The sequence below is a fragment of the Carassius carassius genome, chromosome 34, assembly GCF_963082965.1.
Source record: "Carassius carassius chromosome 34, fCarCar2.1, whole genome shotgun sequence".
NCBI lineage: Eukaryota > Metazoa > Chordata > Actinopteri > Cypriniformes > Cyprinidae > Carassius > Carassius carassius.
Window position 1 is genome coordinate 26,836,233 of NC_081788.1, and position 19,466 is coordinate 26,855,698.

The following is a 19,466-nucleotide window of genomic DNA, read 5'->3' on the forward strand; positions in this document are numbered from 1 at the left end:
GTCTTGCATTCTGACGTTTGTAATTTTCCGAGATGGTTAAAGAACTTGAGGTTACAGGTTGGTGGTTTAACGCCCACCCACCTCCATTACTTATGACCACTGGCTCTTCAGTGAAATATTTAACAGACTGGTGCAGAGATAAAATGCCAAAAACAAAAAATTAAAAAAGAATGAAAAGTAACCAAGGTCAAATGGAAAACTGATCACCATAATGATAACAAAACCACTATTTACAGTAGATTCCACAATTATACAGTACCTAGCCTACAATCAGTCTGAATAAATGCTTCATTAATGATAAAAGGAAATATGCTGTTTTTTCACTCCTAGCATCTACAGCCATGCTGATGAAGTATACTGCTAATTAAATTACAATTGAATTAAATTTGCTTTATTTTTTTCCGAAACTCAAGACCACATTCGTGAGGAGCTCAGCTATGAAACCACAAGCACAGCTTTCTTCTGAGACCATGACACACAGTTGTACTTGACTTTTTTTCAATACATTGGTTTGTGGTCATTTAAATGAAAATTTAGTTCACAACAGACTCACGAGGAGGTCTTTTTGACCACATAACCAGAGGCTCACCACTGACCTAAATTTTTTAAACACAACATTTTCCATTAAACAGTACCGAAAAAAAAAAACAAAAAAACAATCGCTGCACAAATGTTTCCAAAACCAGATTGAATATGCCATTAGTTGAATTGATACTTTAACATGTATCAGTTAAGACACAGTATCGGTCCTTTCTCAAAGCAAATCATCTAATTCAAAAAATGAAAAGAAAATACAAAAAAGGTCCTTCCTCAAAACTTTATTCGTTTATTTGGACTCTTTCTTGAAAAAGAAATACAATAAATCAATAAAAAAAAATTTTTATATAAAAATTTTATATAGATTTACTTCAGAATATACTTATTATTCATTAGTTAGGTCTTCTGAAAAATGTTTTGATCTATAAGAAGTTTAGTTATTCATATTTGGTCATATTGAATATTACATAAATATACATGGTTGGAAGTTAAGCTGCATAAAAAAAATGACCAATTCGGGCAGGTTGACCTTTGTGTCTGTCAACTACAGATGATTCTGGGATGATTCTGTGATATACAGGACAAAAGACACATTACATTTTTTTCACCTTAATGGATGTACAGTATTTATATTGTACTTATACTGGTCAGGTCAGGTGTATTTGATGTTACATGACAGAACAGCAACATTGGTCGGGATAGTCAACAGCTTTCACTTTAAACTCATTTCCAAACACATAGTAAACATAAGGATTTCCTTTCCATTTGTAGTTCACTTTGGTTATGGGAATGAGCTCGATCGTCTGCCTCTGAAACAGATCACAGAATGACAGATTTAAGATCTAGTTACAGACAGACTGGTAATGATATAGCAAAGTTTGTGCATTCAGGGCTCTAGAGTGTGACCTAGTGTTTTCTGAGTCTGTGTTGCAAGGATGAAGTTGCCGATCATGACTTGCCACCTCATTTAGAGAGAAATGCATCTTTACAGATTATGATTATAATTAAAGAGTTTTTCGATTTATTTTATTTTGTTAAGTAGAATCAGTGTAGAGGGGCCAAGTTCAGCCAAGGCCAAAGATCAAGAAGGCCAAACTACAGGAGTTGACCATCCGAGGGGCATGTGCACTGCAATGGAGGAATAAAACACTTAATTTAGATTTTCTTTTTATTTAATTTATCTTCAGATGTTTTAAGTTTACATTTCAGCTCAGTGAAACACTTTAAACATCGACACTTTTTCAGTAAGTAAAATTTCTTGTAGAATTGTGGTTCAAATAAAGAATTTTAAATTGAACAGATTGTTAGTTAATCATTTAGGCTCCAAGTCAATATTGTTTATATGGACAGTGATTTACAAAAAGTGAACTTGTAAAACTGCTGTTAAATGCGATGCGGTCGAACTTTTGGGTCAGTGCAGTGCAACCAGTGTCAGGGTTTTGCACCGTCACTTTGTTTTATGTTTGTTTCTTGTGTCTAGTGTCAGCACATGGCCTTGTTAGTTATTTTCTCGGCCATGTGCTCCTTTAGCCCCTCCACCTTTTTTCCTCTTTACCACACCCTCTTGTTACCCTAGTTGGTCTAATTGTGCTCACCTGACCCTCATGTATTTTCCTCCCTATTTATAGTGGACCTTACCCTTTTGTGTTTGCTGGCTCGTGGTCATTCTCATCCCCTCTGTCTGTGGATGTGGCTGAATATGTGTCCGTGTCTTCCTCCCTGTTTGGTTGGTCTTGTGCCTTTGTTTTGTCTAGTGCTTGTTATTCTATGTTCTTGTCTTGCTCCTTGTTTTAGTAATTTGCTTGTTCTTGCCTTTTGCTTTCAATTTTTTTTTTTTTTTTTTTTTTTTTTAAGTCTATTTCTAGTCTTGATTCTCGGTTTTGTTTGATCACTCTCTTTAGTTGGTTAAACTGGTAATTTCTTATTGTTACTTTACTTTTATTAGTTCATTGGTTTATATTCTTTTGTCTTGGATTTAACTTGTGTTTTTGTGGAGCTTTGTCCTGTCTAGTCTTGTGTTCGAGTTCCTGACTTGTCCCCATGTGTCCTGCCCTGGTTCTACCAGCCTGGCATCTGGTCTGTTTCCAGAGTCAGTGGTCAAGTTTCTGAGCTCTGCTCTATGGTGCCTTGTGTGGCCTTCTCTATCAGCCTGGTTTTGCTGCCCCCTCTGTTGCTCAAGTATTCTGCCAGTTGTTTCCTGAAGCCTTCCCAGTGGCCTTCCCTAGCTGTTCTGTTTGTGTTCCTGTTGTGGTATCTGTTGTGCACTTCACTACCTCTTGTATCAGTCTGTCTTGTCAAAACCTTATCTCACTGCAATTGGGTCCTCCTTCCCAGATCCCGGACAACCATTTTAAAAAGTTTGTCTGGAGCCCGGTGCATTACATTGTTTTAAAACAAATCAGAAATTAGGGATGCACGATATTGGATTTTGCCAATATTGGATAATAATTGGACAATAAGTCATTTTGGCCAATGCCGATACCAATATATTTAATTTTGTTTGTAAGCAAGACCAAGTCTCTCCTCTGCATAGATTATAAACAAATTATTTTTAGTTTGGATATTTTTTAACAAACGTTTACTTGTTAGACTTAAATTCTTTCATAATGAGAGTATTAAATGCTTGGAAAACAACTATAAAGCAATCACTGCAGTTTTCGGACAGATGCAGTGGTAACCTTAACATTTTATTTATAGAGTTAACATTTATAAATGGTCTAAAGCAAAAGAGTTGCAATACATATGAAAAAGTTTATTTAATCAGAAAATACAATGTTAATGTTATTTGAGTATTTTACTTTGGTTTTATTGCAAGTACGGCAACAGCACCCCCTAAATAGAAAAGAGGCCTTAATGGGACAGCATTAGGACCGGGTACCTCAGCATTAGGACTCAAGCCAAAACAGCATAATTATTCATATTGAGCGATGCCAATGTTATACAGTATTAAAAAAGAGTTACATTGAAAATCTTACAATATAATAAGATCTGGAAGCTCACAAAAACACAAAGATTACCTGTTGTAATATGCGGGATGTTTGGGCATATTTCCCCTGATGGTCTTTTACTAAACGCTCAGAAGCTTGTGCAACAGAAACATCTGGAAAGCCCCTCAATGGATAGACCTACAGTAAACATAACCATCTGATGAACTTAAAATTGAAACAAACCTCTCACTATATGTATGGTATGTTTGTACCATATACTGGGCTTCTTTGAAGAGCTCCTTCCCCGAAACCTCCTCCAGTTTTTCCACTTTCAGACCACTTGAGTCTTGGGCTACGAAATCATCTTTCTCTATGCTCCTGAAATAGTCCAAAAATAGCTTTTAGCATGAAACAGTTCAGTTTAAAAGACTTTTTGATTGTCATGAAATAATTAATAATAATGACTTGATTTATTTTTATTTAATATGTAAATGAGTGCTCTCTTGTGCAAAGAATAAATTCAATGTAAGTCTATGAGTATGATAATTTAGAAACATAACCGCAAACATCTCGTCATGACAGCAGGATTCATGTATATACTGTAGCACAAACAGTGACTGAGGAGCTATAGTTAATATAGGGTTGCACGATTATGACAAAAATCATAACTGTCGATTATTCCATTGAAATTGTGATTATTATTTACGATTATCGCAATTTACATTGAATTATGTTTATACCGTTGTTTGATGCAACTGCAAGCCGTATTTTTATATAAAAAAATAAACAAGCTGAAAACACTCTAACTAAAAAACCTTTATTGCTTTTCTAGAATATTAAGCCTCAAATGTTAGATATACGTTGGACTGGTTTCTTCTTTAAATTATAAAAAAGTAAAAATATGAATGGTATTATAATGTTATACTAAAACAAAAACAATGGAAAACCTCTTAAGATAACATGTAGACAGAAGAAAAAAAAACATTTCTTAAGCGTGCAGAATAACATAAGTGGACTTTGAATGATTAATTGCCACAACAATTACATAATTGTGGCATCCATAACTGTAATTGCGATTAGAAATTTGATTAATTGCACAGTCCTTAGTTAATATAGCAATAGCCATGCCTGCCTTAGCAAACATGAATGTTATACCCAGGGGTTACATTGGGATTTGTTATGTGGGGTTGGTTTCATGCTTTCAAGGGGTGCACAAATTATTATATCAATTGACAAACTGTTAAATGTAACCGGTTAAGAGAGCTTAAATTAGCAAGAACGAGAAGGGTGTAAAACATTTTTTTTCTTTTTTTTCCGTTAAAATTTGTCTTTGTCTCTGTTTTAATGTTCAAATTAAATCTGATTCAACAAAAAGCATATCTAATTAATTGAAATCATGACTTATACATTGGAATTATCAACTTTTATTAAAAGTTTATTAAAAGTTTAGCAAAAAATAAAAAATGTTTAGAAACTTATGAAATATGTTTATTTTTTCTCAAATTAAGTTTGTTAGTTTATTTATTCATGCATTTTCAGACATTTTGTGTTATTTACTTTAATTTGTCTGGTAATCAAATGATGGCATAAAATATTAATTGAATTGATCTTTTAGTCAAATTAAAATTAAACAAACCCTTTCATTTTTTTGTCAGACAAAGTGCTGCACATCAGAGGATTACTGTTAAAACATGGAAGACAAAATGTGTGATTATTCCTTAAAAATAAAGTTTTCATATTAGGGCTGCTCGATTATGGCAAAAATCATAATTCAAGATTATTTTGGTCAATATTGTAATCACGATTATTTAACATGATTATGACCATATGACCAAAACTTTATATGAGTGGTTTATTTAAATATAGTGATTCATGTCAAATATGTATTTCTTGTAAATAAGGATGACATCTACATTGTAGAAACCAGCGAAATTTCAAACAAACAAACAAAAGGTCCTCAAAATTATTGAAAATAATTAAACCGTCAGTAATAAAAAAAAAGCAAAGGACAAATACAATAGTATAAAAAAATACGAATGAAGAAAACTGTGCTTTTGTATGCAAGTCTCATGCAGCTTACAGCCTACTACAGCAATTAATAATCAAATGTAAAATAAAACAGCATACTCTTCACTGTAAGAATTTAAATTTCGTTTCTTATTAAAGCTACAAAAATCCTTTACTCAAGAGTAGTGTGTGATTTTGAATTTGTCTTTTGTTGTTTGCACACAGTTGCAGCAGGAAAATAACACGCTGTCACTTTAAGAGCCGCACGGATCCTATTTACCGTTACATGCGCATTTTCATTCTCAACTCTTTACGTTCATTTATTACATGACCGATGAAAGTATTTAATTATATTTAATTATTTAATTATATTATAATTATTATAAAGTTTTCTGATTAATTGCACAGCCCTATTTCATATTTTAGTAGCAGTAGTAATAGTAGTAAGACATACATTCTACTGTACCATGGTAATATGTGTCACAATTTCTTCAAGTTAAACCAAACTTTTATTTTGACAGGTTGCCGTGGAGAGTTATGTCTATGTGTGTGTTAATGATATGATATGAAATTGTGTGTCTGCACCATGCATTTACACAGAGACACGCAGAACATGCAGTACTCATATTTAAATAGTCTTTTTGCCATTTAATATTCACAAACACTGGTCCATATTGCCATTTGACTTAAGTGTACTGACCTACTTTTGATTTATTCATTCTTAATTAGCAAATTATGAGACAATCCATGTTCCATCCATCCATCCATCCATCTTCTTCCGCTTATCCGGGGCCGGGTCGCGGGGGAAGCAGTCCTAGAAGTCCTAACCCTAACCCTAACCCTAACCCTAACAATCCATGTTAAACAGTAAATTCCATTTTTATTACTGGATTCCAAGATTCGTGTTTTTCGCACCATGGAAATCATAGGGCCCTACCTGATGAGTTACCAACATAACGTGCTGGGGCTCAGCCCTGGACCCCCCTAGCCAAATATAACCTCTGGTTATATCATGTAGATCATACCATTTAATATTGAGGTTTATGAAGATGAGCAGCTTTCCCTTTCCATGGCAGGTGTCACACTGGCAAGAGCCGCTGCCGCTACATTTAAGACAGCTGAAAGACACCAAACAAGTAAAAACTCAGAAAAATACCAAACCACTGAAGCCCCCTGCAGGATTTAATCTGAATTTAACTTTTAATTAAAAGTAAACAATTAAAAAAACAAAAAAACTAAATAAAATCTGGAGTAATCATGGAACTTATGACCTGAGGAGCTGTTTTTAGAGAGACACCAATTTTTAAACCTACCTGCCACAAAGGACTTACTTTTTACGTCCAGTCCCTCTGCAGTTCACACAGTGTTGACCAGATTCACGGTTACCAGAACCATTACACGACGTACAGTTCCTCTGCACACAGACAACAATATTTTAGGATATTTTACATCATATGAACTAAAAAAAAAACTTCTCCAGCTTGTGTGCACATTTACAATACAATTCAACTTGAATTCTTCTCCAGGCACCAGACAAGTTTATACAGTACAAGTGTCATTTTCTCTGTGAAATAAAACCTTGAGAACAATTAAAATCCTGGCATGTAGCGGGTTCGGTCTGTTCTAGTAAAAAATTACTTACTTTTCCAGTTCTATTACAGGTGGTACAGGGTTTTTTTCCCTTTGTCTGACATAAGTCACAGTTCTAGGGTACAAACAGAATATAATGGTCAAAAATATGATCTGACTTTTTGAACATAACCATTACTGGCATGTTTACATACAGCATGAAGCCAGAAACCATTCATACTTTAGAGCAAAACACTTTTTTAGCAGCCTTGGTTCCAAACATATTTATTTTTCCAATTTATTTATTTAAGTTTTAAGCCATGCAAATGTGTTAAAATCAAAGAATTACAAACTTTGATTTGTAGCACGAAGCAAAAAAAGTATTTGAAGATGTGGCCAATACACATTTTATATTGTTTTTTAAAAAAGCTTCTTCTGCTCATCAAGGCTGCATTTATTTGATCAAAAATACAGAAAATGTAATACTTCAACTTAACACTGTGAAATACTATTGCAAATTAAAATAACCATTTTCTATCCTAATATACTTTAAAATGTAATTTATTTCTGTGATGCAAAGCTGAATTTTCAGTATCATTACTCCAGTCTTCAGAGTCACACATGATCCTTCAGAAATCATTCTAACATGGTGATTTATAATCAATGATTGAAACAGTTGTGCTGCTTAATATTGTTTTGGAACCTGTGATACTTTTGTCAGGAATTGTTCATGAATAATAAGCTAAAAAAAAATCTTTTGTAACAATACAAGTCTTTTCTATCGCTTTGTATCAATTTAGTACATCCTCGCTGAATACAAATTTCTTTAATAAAAATAAATGAATACTGACCCCAAACTTTTGAACTGTAGTGTATATGGTAACAAAAGATGTCTATTTTTATTTGTAATAATATTTCACTTAAAATAAGTTTTTTTTTTTTATCAAATAAATGCAGCCTTGAGCAGAAGAAACTTAAAAAAAAAAGTCTTACAGATCCCAAACTTTTTAGCGGCAGTGTATATATGTATATTTTCTGGAAGTGCAGAGAGACTATTATAGATAATTCACAGTGCTTCATCTGACTGGGTGATTATTATATTTTTTTGGGGTGTAATTTGCTTTTCATTGTTCTCTGATTGGTGGATATTTCTTTGCAGATTCATAGGTAATGTAGCAATTCACCATGAATTCTGGATTGCATTAGTTGTTGCCTTGGTAACACAAGTGTACACATACGATACGCGATGTATATTGCGACCATGTTATGGAAGATTATCAGATATTTCTATTGACTTCAGTCAAATAGTGCACTTGGCCAGCTACAGAGAGAGAGAGAGAGAGAGAGAGAGAGAAAGAGAGAGAGAGAAAGAGAGAGAGAGAACTAGTGGGCAGACAACAATCAAGGGACCAATTCTGAGTGGTGATGTCACTATACGTAGACATCACAAAATGTAAACATTATTACATACACTACATGCAATCATGCCGTGCCAAACCCAAGAGGTTATACTGTTCCTTACCGCTCTTAGAACCGTTCGGTCAAATGGTGGAAAAGTGGCTAAAGTGTGTCGAATGGGACCTGCTTTCTTAGTTTTTGTGGATCAAGTGGTTAAATGTCAAACCTTGACTGATGAAGTAAAGGGCACTTTAATGGTCTGCTTGTGCTCTTGAAAGAAGGCCGGAGGTTGAGCTGCAATCAGCCACGGACCTGGAGCAGGCTGAACACCACCATCAACAGGCTGACCTGAGAGAGAGAGAGAGTCACAGGGAGAATGACATGGTTCTTTTGGCAACCAAACAGTTGATGGTAGCCGTTCTATAACATTTGTACATCTTTTGTGTTGAACAGAAGAAACATTTTTTTGAAAAAAATTCCAAAAGCCATGGCTGATGGTTTAAAAATGAAAGAAAAATGAATATTTTGCAATGTGATTCAGAAATGTTGGGGTTTTATGGATTACAAGCCACACTAAATGCAGCAAAATTTCCCTTCTAGCCATTTGCATCATCATGGAGGATTTGTTTATATTATAGGAATGCAAGATTAGATTTGTGGCCATTTTTCATAGATATGGCCAAGTGTAAATGAAAGCAAAAGACAACATAAAGTATAAACATGCTATTTCTGACTTCTGGGTACCTGTGTAGGGCTCCTGACTCCATTCAGTAGATCTGGACTCCAAGAACGTCTCCAAACGATACTGAGAACAGAAGCAGAATAAGCAGACACACCACAGATGAACACCAAAACTAACTCTAGTTGCTACTGTTCTGCTCCATATACTGGAGAAGAAAACGATGGTCATAATGAAGATGATTTACTGTAGGTCTCACCCTGTAGGTATTAAAGGACTCCATATTGGTTATGACTCCATCTTTGACGGGGTCAGAACTATAGCAGCACTTGCTGGAGACGTATGCTGCAAAAGCTTCACGTGCCCTATCCTCTGAGATGGAGGGTATACTGATATCAAAGAGAAAATATCAATATGTAAGTGAACTTTGCATGTCTAACAGGGTGTGTTGTGACATGGACATGTTTTAGTAGCCTACTACTGTGATGCTTTTTAAGTGATTTACTAAGCTGATACACCACATTAATGCAGACCAATGAGCTAAAAAGGTGAATCAGCAGAATAAGTTTTAGGTAAAGCTTTCAAACATTTTGATATCGAAAATCTCAAAATAGGATAAATCTCTATTAAATGCATTTTCACCTCAATTTTAGCCATCAATTATAGCCATTCAACATTACAGTATTGAAATACTTATTTTTCAACATTTAGTAGGCTCTGAAAAATATAACTTTTAATTTATTTGCAGTCTTCAGAAAGTTGTTCCATCTCTTCCTTTTCATTTTTGGTTGTGAAATAACGGCCTGTGCCAGTGATGCCACCTTGTGGACAAACTAGTTAGCACAAGGCATATGTGCGACTTGCGCGAACTCCTCCTTCAGGCCGCCAATTGAATAGCACTGCTATATAACTTTTGCATTATGAACGGCCTCTTTAAAGGTACAATTTGTAAGATATTTGCAATAAAATATCCAAAAACCACTAGGCTAGTGTTTTATATTTTGTCAAGCTGATTACTGACAATATCTCTAATGCTTTCAACTACTTGTAAATCATGAGAAAATTCCCATTTTAAACAGTGACACGGGGCAGTGCAGTCGCCTGTCAATGACGTTGGTTACCCTTTGTTCCCTTTCAGTCGGTCACTCTCGACACCACGTCGATGACCGACGAATATGGGATATCGCTTCGATAGACCAATTTACTTCGAGTGTAAACTAAACGAGCCAATGCACATTGGCATGCAATTATTGCATCCAGCTGCCGCTGATCACTGCGTGAGTATAAGAAGGGAGCAGGTGCAATGCATTCCAGCTTTTCACTTCGGAGCCGAGCGTTAGTATCGCTCTGCTCAACTGTGTCTGCTGTGAACTACAAGTTCAGCACGCTCTCGGAAGCTTCGTGTGTTGGCAAGACGGCGCTTCAGCGGCGGTCGTTCCTGTGTCGAGTGGATTGCACACTTCAGGCTGCACAACCCCTGTCATGTTGCAAGCGGCTAATTCCCCTGTGCGCCTCAGCACTAAAAGAGCATTTCCTAAATAGCAAATTTCTCTAAAAGAGCTTCATGGGTGTGTCTTTGTAAAGACGACGGATCGTCCTCATAAGGATGCCATTTGCGTTTCTGGGTGCGGTCGTTACCTGGCAACGGGTGATGGTCACGATCGCTGCCTCACATGTCTGGGCGTCGAGCACGCTGAGGTGGCTTTCGTGGATGAGTCATGTTCTCACTGTGGGAATATGACCATCTCGGAGCTGCGAACCAGGCTCCGCTACCTTCAGGGGGCGGAGTCCCGTTGCCGCGATCTGGGACTCGTTCTGGCGGCCGACAGACGAGAACCACTTCCGGCAGTAGCGCGGGTGGTTTGAGGGTCACAGTGGTGGCAAACCCCGCAGGGAACCAACCCTCTGGGGACCACCACTCCTCTTGCAACTCTGATTCAGTGGAGCAACCCACTGCGAGTTTTGAATCAGGCCCTCCATCGGCTACAGTTCAAAATGTTGACACAGAAATGCATTTTCAGGTGCGTCCGTCCCCAAGATTGGTTTGCAGCGATCGACCTGAAGGACATGTACTTTCATGTGTCCATCCTTCCGCGCCACAGACCTTTTCTGCGGTTTGCGTTCGAAGGACTGGCATATCAGTACAAGGTCCTGCCCTTCAGGCTGTCCCGGTCTCCCCGTGTCTTCACGAAAGTCACGGAGGCAGCTCTCGTTCCTCTCAGAGAGCAGGGTGTTCGCATTCTCAACTACTTAGACGATTGGCTGATACTAGCACAGTCTCGAGATCAGTTGTGCGAGCACAGGGATGTGGTGCTCCGGCACCTTAGCCTGTTGGGCCTTTAGGTCAGCTGGGGAAAGAGCAAACTCTCTCCGTGGCAGAGGATCTCTTTTCGCGGTATGGAGTTGGATTCGGTCGAACAGACAGCACGCCTCACAGAGGAACGTGCGCGGTCGGTGCTAGCCTGCTTGAATATGTTCAAGAGCAGGACAGTGGTCCCACTGAAACTCTTTCAGAGGCTCCTGGGGTATATGGCGGCTGCGGCGGCACTTACACCGCTCGGCCTATTACATATGAGACCTCTCCAGCACTGGCTTTATTGCCGAGTCCCAAGGTGGGGGTGGAAGCGCGGCACTCACCGGGTCCAAGTGTCACCGGCCTGTCGCCAAACCCTCACCCCGTGGTCAGATCTTGCATTTCTCTGGGCAGGGGTGCCCCTAGAGCAGATCTCCAGGCATGCTGTGGTTTACACGGATGCCTCCACCACCGGCTGGGGGGCCACGTACAACGGGCATGCAGTCTCAGGGGTTTTGACGGGCCCGCAGCTGCAGTGGCACATCAATTGCCTAGAGTTGTTAGCAGCGCACCTTGCCTTGAACCGTCTCAAAGGTCTCTTACGAGGCAAGCATGTGCTGGTCCGAATGGACAACACTGCGACTGTTGCGTACATCAACCGACAAGGTGGTCTATGCTCTCGTCGCATGTCGCAACTCACCCGCCACCTCCTCCTTTGGAGTCAGAAGGTTCTGAGGTCACTTCGTGCCGTTCACATTCCAGGCCAACTCAGTCGTACAGCCGACGAGCTGTCTCGAGCAATGCTCCCGGGAGAATGGCGACTCCATCCCCTGACGGTCCATCTAAATTGGGGGCGGTTCAGAGCCGCTCAGGTAGACCTGTTTGCTTCTCCAGAGACCTCTCACTGCCAGTTGTTCTACTCCCTGACCGAGGGAACTCTTGGCATGGACGTACTGGCACACAGCTGGCCGCAGGACCTACGCAAGTATGCGTTTCCCCCAGTGAGCCTTCTCGCACAGACACTGTGCAAAGTCTGGGAGGACGAGGAGCGAGTCTTGCTAGTAGCGCCGTATTGGCCCACGCGGACCTGGTTCCCCGAACTAGTGCTCCTTGCAACAGCCCCTCCTTAGCCAATTTCTCTGACCAAGGATCTACTGACTCAGAGATGGGGCACCATTTGGCACCCACGTCCAGACCTTTGGAAACTCCATGTCTGGTCCCTGGACGGGACACGGAGGTTCTAGGTGACCTACCCCAAGAGGTAGCGAATACCATCACTTCGGCAAGAGCATAGTCAATGAGACACACTTACGCATTGAAGAGGAACCTGTTCGTATAGTGGTGATCTTCTCACCGAGAATATCCCCGAAGGTGCCCGATTGCGGTTGTGCTGTCATTTCTGCAGCAAGGGCTGGATCGAAGGCTGTCTCCCTCCACCCTCAAAGTCCAGGTTGCTGCTATTGCTGCGTACCATGACCCCATGAATGGGAAGTCTTTGGGTAAGCATGACCTCATCGTCAGGTTCCTTAGAGGGGCCAGGAGGTTAAATCCATCCCGGCTCCCTTGTATACCCTCTTGGGACCTGTCTCTAGTGCTTAAATCACTACAGCGGGGCTCATTTGAGCCTTTGCATTCAGTTGAGCTAAAGTTTCTTTAATTGATAACTCTGCTCCTGCTTGCACTGGCCTCCATCAAGAGGGTAGGGGACCTGCATGCATTTTCGGTCGGCGATTCGTGCCTAGAGTTCGGGCCGGCTGACTCCCAGGTAATCCTGAGGCCCCGGCCTGGCTACGTGCCCAAGGTTCCCACTACACCCTTCAAAGACCAAGTGGTGAACCTGCAAGCGCTGCCCCTGGAGGAGGGCAGACCCAGCCCTGGCTGTGCTTTGTCCCGTCCGAGCATTAAGGTGCTACATAGACTGGACACAAAGCTTCAGGACCTCAGACCAGCTCTTTGTCTGTTATGAAGGCCCGGCAGAAGGGGAGTGCCATCTCTAAGCAGAGGATGGCCCACTGGATTGTGGATGCCATAACCCTGGCTTATCAGGCTCAGGATGTGCCCTGCCCGTTCAGGTTGCAAGCTCACTCAACTAGAAGTGTTGCATCCTCCTGGGCGCTGGCTTGTGGCGCCTCGCTGACAGATATTTGTAGAGTTATGGGCGACCCCTAACACGTTCGCTAGGTTTTATAGCCTTCGTGTAGAGCCGGTATCCTCCTGTGTTCTCACCTCAAACGGGTAGTGGCACTGAGAGGCCCCGGTTAGTGTCGGCTTGCTTAAACTGCTCCACAGTGTCCGTACTGTAGACCCTGTTGAGATCCTCCATCACCCTAAGCAGCTGGATTCGGCGGAACGTCTGGCGCCAGGCCTTCATGATGTATCCGTGAGAACCATGGAAGGGTGGGTTCCATATTGAGGCCTAAGCGGTACTCGTATGTGTATAGTCCACGGTATAGCCTTAGAGCCTGTGTTTCCCCGGCAGACTTCTGCCTTCCCAAGAGGGTTTTTAATCACCTCAAATTTCTCCGTATACTCCTTAAAGGATGCTATATGTGTATTTGCCTCCGAGACCTCCTTCCGGAAGGATGGGGCTGCTGCAGCGTCCTGGTTCCAAGCGGATCGGGTACGTTTTCCCAGTGTTATCCAATCTCACCCAGTGAGGTAGTGCTTTGACAACGGTGAGTGGAGCTACTTGTTCTGAGCCCCGGCCTACACCTAATAGGGGTGCAGGCTGCTCGCACAGGGCACTGGAAGGGGCAGCACTCATGGCGCTTTGATAGGGATCCCATATTCATCGGTCACCGACGTGGTGTCGAGAGTGACTGACTGAAAGGGAACGTTTCGGTTACGTATGGTAACCCTCGTTCCCTGAAGGAGGGAACGGAGACGCCACGTCCCGTCGCCATGGTTGCTGTACCGCCACTGAGCTGCCGGGTCCCCGGCTCGGCTCCTCAGTGAAAAACTGGAATGCATTGCACCTGCTGCCTTCTTATACTCACGCAGTGATCAGCGGCAGCTGGATGCAATAATTGCATGCCAATGTGCATTGGCACATTTAGTTTACACTCAAAGTAGATTGGTCTATCGAAGCGATATCCCATATTCGTTGGTCACCGACGTGGTGTCTCCGCTCCCTCCTTCAGGGAACAAGGGTTACCATACGTAACCGAGACGTTATCACCTTTACTGATGTAGAAACCACATGACAACAGTGTCGTGGACAAATGCGGAAGTAGCTTCACGACAAACTTCAACTAGAAAGAGATGCTGATCTCGCTTGTGTTTTAATCACCTGGAGATCGGCATCGGCACCTGTCACCTCGACAGGTGAGTTGTTTTAATTTGTATCTTTACAGAAAACTTATGCTATTATAACGATGAACAAGATTAGTGTTATGGGGCATATATGCCAAACTCGGGGCATCGCATCTCTAGAGCTGCATGAGGACACGTCTGATCCATCGTCTGATCGCGTCTTTGCGTTGACTTTGTATGTAATCTACTTGTGCAAATCGTTGAACTCGCGTTAAATCCATGATTTATCTTTCCGTCTGATTGATGGCCGTCAGCAGTTGGGTAGAAGACAACACATCCCATCATTCCACGCTCCTTCTTAGCATCATCAAACGACACGATTGTTATTGTTTTGATAGTGCATCCTCTTGTGGCAGGTCCTACAACCTGCACCTTTATCTGTACCACAGTATAACAAATACAGGTAATGGCTTAGGTTTCTTGTTAAAATTGGGCACTCCACACCAGGTACAATATTCTGATTGTTTGCATCTTGTTTTTAAGCCCGTAAATAATAAAGTGCTCCTGCTAATATATATGTGGCTCAGTGATAGAACATTGCGTTAGCAGCACAAAAGGTTGTGGGTTCGATTCCCAGGGAACACACATACTGGTAAAAAAAAATGTATAGCCTGAATGCACAGTAAGTCGCTTTGGATAAAAGTGTCTGCTAAATGTGTATTAATAACATCACTTTACATTGCTGGTAGATTATCATTGCACAAATTAACACATTTTCTACTTTAAAAAAATAAAACCATAAATTAGAAGCCTTCTAATGCGCTGTCTTTGCTGTAGATCATGCTTACATTCCATCTCTATTTAACTCAATGTTGCCATGCAATTTCATCATTAAAAGAGGTACATTAGAAGAGGTAGGCTACATTATTTTTCTCAGCAAAGAGTTGGTAGCATCGTTTCTGAAGCAATTAAAGCCACCTATTTACTGTTAATAGAGAAATGCACTGTCTCTCCATCTCGTAAATGAACTTGATGAATCAAAATTTTCTGAGAATAGAATAGTGGATATCGCTAAATTGTAAGTTTACCTGTGTTTTTAGAAAGCTGGCACTTTTATATTTTATCCACAGCGAAGAGAGAGCCCGTGCACGGTTGCCAGGTTGACAAAAATTAGTAACACACTTATAATTCCATATTGCGCAAGTGTTAAACTCTGTATCGGGGATTACGGCTCTTTGAGCCTGGACTGAACTGCTGGTTTCATCTGGTCAGAGGAGAACTGGCCCCCCAAATGAGCCTGGTTTCTCCCAAGGTTTTTTTCTCCATTCTGTCACCGATGGAGTTTCGGTTCCTTGCCGCTGTCACCTCTGGCTTGCTTAGTTGGGGTCACCTCATTTACAGGGATATCGTTGACTTGATTGCAAATGATTGCACAGAGACTATTTAAACTGAACTGAGCTGAATGATGACATCACTGAATTCAACGATGAACTGCCTTTAACTGTCATTTTGCATTATTGACACACTGTTTTCCTAATTAATGTTGGTCAGTTCACAATACTTTTTGTTTAAAGCGCTATATAAAGCGTTTTCACTTTTCACTTTCACTATATAAATAGAGGTGACTTGTCTTGACTTGACTATATCAGTCAACCTGGTTGGATTCCTCTGCGACCAGATTAAACTAGTTATAGTGGCCTATATTATATTGTCTTTTCTATCTCTATCTATTAATTTATTTTATTTTAATTTTTTAGAAACCTTGCACTTTTCAATTGAATTTAAACACTGTTCTTGTATTCTAATTTAGTATGGTAGCTACAGCTACTGCGCACGTGCTGCGAGACCGATACAGAAACAGCTGTATCTACACGTATAGCTAAGTGCTTGGGATGATACAGTACATCGTCGTATCGATGCATCAAACACAGCCCTACTTACTATGATGATTGCATAGGTGGGCGTTTAAGATTCAATGCAAGCATTCAGTGCTTTTTGTATAGCAAAAAAGTCTCTTACTGCCAGTCTGGTTGGCTGGGGGCCTGTTCAGGCACAGGCATCGGTACAGATGGAGGGGGAGGTGGAATATACGCACCTGTGAAAATAGAGACATGTCAAAACTGTCAACCTAGACAAAACTAGGGGCCCATTCATGCTCTGAACACTATAAGGTTTATAGTTCAAGTTCTCCTAATGTTTGTATTTACTAGTTGGGAATGAAGTTGTAATTATGACATCAGGTGCGTTGAAACATTGTTCAAAGCAAGACCGAGATGTACCTTTATATTTATTTTTTTTTTTATTTATTTATTTTTTACATAAAATTCAACTCAATTAAACATTTTTATAACTCTACATCTACAAAGTGATAAAAAAAAATGTGCATTTCTGTGTCTTTGCTTTTATACTTTTTTAAATCTATGATGGTTCTGTAAATGTAATTGTTAGGCTATATATTCTATGGTCATTTTACAATATTATGGTATTTTGTAAACTAAAATACCCCTTAATTTGAAATAATTAAGCTTTTCCAATCGTCATGATGTTCATGTGCACTCAACTTGTAAATACAATCTTTCGGGCATGATTTGAATGCTCTATATGAGCTAAGCACATTTTCTCATGCTGACATATCTTAAATTTGGCATGCTTCTTACCACCTCCACCAGCCGCTGTTCCTTCATATCCAGGGACTATATTGAACATATTGGCTGCAGGGGGTGCATAAAGGGGTGTGTGGATGCTTGCCGCAGGGGGGGCTGCCATTGCTGAATGAGAATTGAGAAAAAAAAAGAGAGAAAAAAACAGTTAGGGATTTTTTTTCACTGGTTGTGCACCAAGAAAGACATGCAACTAAAATAATCCCAGTTTGAAAACTCAAGGTTTATAGAAAACTTTCCCACTTGTGATGACGTCTATGTGTGGTCAACTTCTAAATAAAATCTTTTTGACATGATTTAAACGCACCATGTGAGCCTAAGCATGTTTTCTCTTGCTGACTTATCTTAAAGACATAACTTCACGCTTACCGCCTCCGCCAGACATTGTTCCAGCATATCCAGGGACTGTATTGAAGATGGCTGCAGGTGGTGCATAAGGGGGTACGTGGAAGTTTGCCATGGCTGAATGAGAAAAAAGAAACAGTTAGAGAATTTTTCCACTGGTTATGCACAAAGAAAGAATTTTACTGTAGTAACCTTTCATAAAATTCTGTTTCAAATATCACAGACATGTCACTATACATTCAGACACTTTCATATATATTTATTGCACAGCTTTCTAAAACATTTGGTTCTGACTGCCCAGTCACAGCAGCCTTTATTAAAATACATTTGTAAAAAAATCCAAATAGTTTATAAATAGCCAGTTATTAAGTCTTCAGCTGCTTAGCCTTTTCAAATAAGCTATTGAAAATATTATTAAAGGCTGCACCAAGTAATAACTTACTTTTTTCTTGAATAACTAATTCTTGTTGTAGTAAGGCTCCAGAAAGTCAGTAGTGAGCAGTGTGCACTATAATGACTATGGACTTAAGTCTCCCGTATTTATGATTTAGGAATGTATAATACAGATCCAAGAGCTGCTGCTATTGGATGGCACTGGAGGAGTGGGTGGATAATTGTATAGTACAGTTGTAAATTGAGAAATCCTACGATCTCCTTCAGTGAAGTAGGCTTGCCAAGACAAGAGTTAGAAAAATGCGTGAATAGTACAATTATGGAAAAGTCCAGTTCCATAGAACAATGATTGCCTCAGAATTCCTAGGAACTTTCTTATACACTTTTACTTAAAGGGATAGTTCATCCAAAAATGAAAATTATGTAATTGATGACTCACCCTCATGTCGTTCCAAACCAGTAAGACCTCCGTTCATCTTCGGAACACAGTTTAAGATATTTTAGATTTAGTCCGAGAGCTCTCAGTCCCTCCATTGAAGCTGTGTGTACGGTATACTGTCCATGTCCAGAAAGGTAAGAAAAACATAATCAAAGTAGTCCATGTGACATCAGAAGGTCAGTTAGAATATTTTGAAGCATCGAAAATACATTTTGGTCCAAAAATAGCAAAAACTACGACTTTATTCAGCATTGTCTTCTTTCCGGGTCTGTAGAAAGCTTGTCTAACATTTTTAGGCTAGAACATTTAACATATAGCCCATCGTATACATTATTATTCATGCAGCAAAAACTCTACAACTACTTTGCAACCAGACCAGAATCTTTGGCTCAGTTTGGCTTACATTATCTGAAACTAAGGGAAATGTTAGTGGGTATGGGAAGGAATGAAGATGTATTTCTTCATTTTATTTAGTATTTTAATAGTATTTCTAGTTACATTAAGGCTACATGTATTAAAGCAGAGTGCTCTGGGTGATATTTTATATCCTGTCAAAACATACATTGATTAATAATTGCCATTGCTTTTGTATTTTTCAAAGATGTCATCAAAATGTGCAACAAACACTTACAACAGAAAGCAGTACACATTTCATAAGCTGGAGTGTGTACTCTTGTATACACACACACACCCACACACACACACACACACACACACACACTTTAATACTATAATATGTCCATTTGTTCACAATGTCCCACCACACAATAAGTCATTATACCATTTCGACTAGACACATTCAAAATGCAAAAAGATTTGTTTTTCCAAACTGTTTAGAGCAATTTGTTATATTTTTTTAATTTTTGATTATTTGAAATTTTGACATATAACATTAAAGAGTATATTTGATGTGATGAATTGCTCTGTCATTTATGAGATTTAGCAATTATATTATAATTAATACAAT

At 39.6% G+C, this 19,466-nt stretch overlaps 1 protein-coding gene across 1 annotated transcript; it reads right to left on the reverse strand.

Moving 5' to 3' along the window:
• Positions 1 to 883: 883 nt before the first annotated feature.
• Positions 884 to 17,941, reverse strand: LOC132114913 (protein SSUH2 homolog). The gene is made up of 12 exons (XM_059523308.1): positions 17,692 to 17,941; positions 17,320 to 17,430; positions 16,682 to 16,757; positions 9,377 to 9,506; positions 9,183 to 9,243; positions 8,665 to 8,786; positions 7,114 to 7,176; positions 6,803 to 6,885; positions 6,497 to 6,589; positions 3,737 to 3,842; positions 3,555 to 3,662; positions 884 to 1,346 (listed from the first exon to the last, which is right to left on the reverse strand). The coding sequence occupies exons 1-12, from the start codon at positions 17,780 to 17,782 to the stop codon at positions 1,206 to 1,208; spliced, it is 1,185 nt and encodes a 394-aa protein (XP_059379291.1). The 5' UTR covers positions 17,783 to 17,941; the 3' UTR covers positions 884 to 1,205.
• Between the last annotated feature and the right edge of the window lie 1,525 nt (positions 17,942 to 19,466).